This window comes from Galeopterus variegatus, unplaced genomic scaffold (genome assembly GCF_000696425.1).
Source record: "Galeopterus variegatus unplaced genomic scaffold, G_variegatus-3.0.2 Scaffold10502, whole genome shotgun sequence".
NCBI classification, from domain to species: domain Eukaryota; kingdom Metazoa; phylum Chordata; class Mammalia; order Dermoptera; family Cynocephalidae; genus Galeopterus; species Galeopterus variegatus.
Window position 1 is genome coordinate 62,560 of NW_007736613.1, and position 2,017 is coordinate 64,576.

Consider the following 2,017-nt stretch of genomic DNA (forward strand, 5'->3'; position numbering starts at 1 on the left):
TTATATTAATTTCAGACATAAGACGATTGAAGCTCAGAATGATTAAGTGTTTAACATTACACAGTTAGCAAAGTGGTTGAGTCAATACTTGAGCCTATATTTGTGTGGTTTCAAATGCCGTGCTTTAACCATTATGCTGTATTGACAAACAAATGAACTTTTGATTTGCTTGGGCACTTACGCCATGGCATTCATATTTTTAATTAAAATTAATTAAATATTTTAATTAAAATGACTTTAAAAACACTTTGAGCCACATGTACGTAGATGATTCAAAGTGTTTATAGAGAAGTGTTCATGATAAACTGCAGCGCTAGTCTTTCATTCAGTCAACAACTTAAAATGTCTAAGCTATGCTTATTAAGTAATGTTGTTGGATTTTATAGGGAAGTAATATAGTTCCTATGTGCCCCTAAGTATAGTGTGTTCTTCCCAACCACTTTTATATATCTAAAACATAAAACCCGTTTGTCCTTATTTATACACAGGACCTTGACATCTTTTGGATTTTAACTGGCACCAATATGTCATTTATAAATTAATCCCTCATAGTAAGCATTCAATAACTATTGGATGCATGAATAAATAAATGAATAAATGAAGAATTAATTAAGTTCATCTCAGTTCTTTACTTATAATTATGTAACAGATAAATTAGTGCTACTTGGTACCACAACAATTTGTAACACAGATGTTAATTCAGGTCCTCAATTCTTAAATCAGTACTCAGGGATACACCATGTTGTCCTTCATATAACTCATGTTATATGATCACAGAAATGAAAACAAATTTTTTAAAAAGCAGAAAACTCTAGGACTTCTCTTATGTTTAACCCTCTCATCCCTTCAGATCACAGTTTGAAAAACATTGGTCTATTTGTTATTCGAAACTCTCATTCAAATGGAAGATTTATTATATCAATTTAAAAAATATTACCACATAAATTAGCATGCTTTGGGCTTAAAACAAAATCAATGAGGTGTTCAAGTGACCAGAGCAGTGGAGATGAAATTAAATCACTTTGCAATATTTTTAATAATATTTTGTTAGAATCTATGTAAATGAGTGTTGGGGAGAGAATTCTTGTGTAATTTCTTGTGTGATAATATTTGTGGTTTGAGTTTACAATAAGAAAAATGTAGGTGAAACTAATTAGTACAAGAAATGTGAATGTTTGAGTACAAGTAAATAAAGATTGTTATGTTTGGAAATAAAGAAAAATGTTCCTTAGATGCTTTAAAGTAATTATTACCTTGAAATGTGATTGAACCATAAATAATATGGAAGTTTATCATCTTTATTTCTATTAAAATCTTGATATTTATGCTGATAATTAATACCTGCCATTACTTAAGATGTCAAGGAACTATTTTATTGAACCAACAAGTTAAAACGTTAATAATTGGTTCTGCTTTTGGCAGGTCAGATATAAAAGCATGCATGCTTTGTGTTGTTGTTTTTTGTCTTTTTTTCAGATTAGGCTTCGAAAATGAGCACTATTATAAATACTCTACATTGTTCATTTACCATTCAGGTGAAATCTCTTGGGGACCATGAGTGGAGTAGAACTCAACAGATTGGAGTACTAAGCAGCCACCCTTTTGAAAGTGACACTGAAATGTCCGATATTGATGATGATGACAGAGAAACCATTTTTAGCTCAATGGATCTTCTCTCTCCAAGTGGTCATTCTGATGCCCAGACTCTAGCCATGATGCTTCAGGAGCAACTGGATGCCATCAACAAAGAAATCAGGTGAGTTCAATTAGCATTCGTAGTTTCAAGGGATTAGAGACCTTGATACTAAAAATGTGATTCTCAAATCAGAAGTATTGCCATCGCCTGGGAGCTTTTCAGGCCAGCAGCATCTCAGACCTCCCCTCAGACTCACTGAATCAGAATGTACATTTTCACAAGATTCCTTGGATATCTGTATATCTGTTCTAAGAAATTAGGACAGCCTTTTCAAGGAGCAAACATGAAGCACATATAGACTAATGACAATGGAGACAATAT

General features: G+C 32.4%; 1 protein-coding gene across 1 annotated transcript in view; it reads left to right on the plus strand.

Moving 5' to 3' along the window:
* The window catches only part of LOC103610029 (liprin-alpha-2-like), a gene marked incomplete at its 3' end in the record, with an annotated part of 39,192 nt that extends 37,432 nt beyond the window's left edge, over positions 1–1,760 (plus strand). The window contains 1 exon segment of the mRNA XM_008594267.1: positions 1,536–1,760. Coding sequence (XP_008592489.1) covers positions 1,536–1,760 — 225 coding nt within the window.
* Between the last annotated feature and the right edge of the window lie 257 nt (positions 1,761–2,017).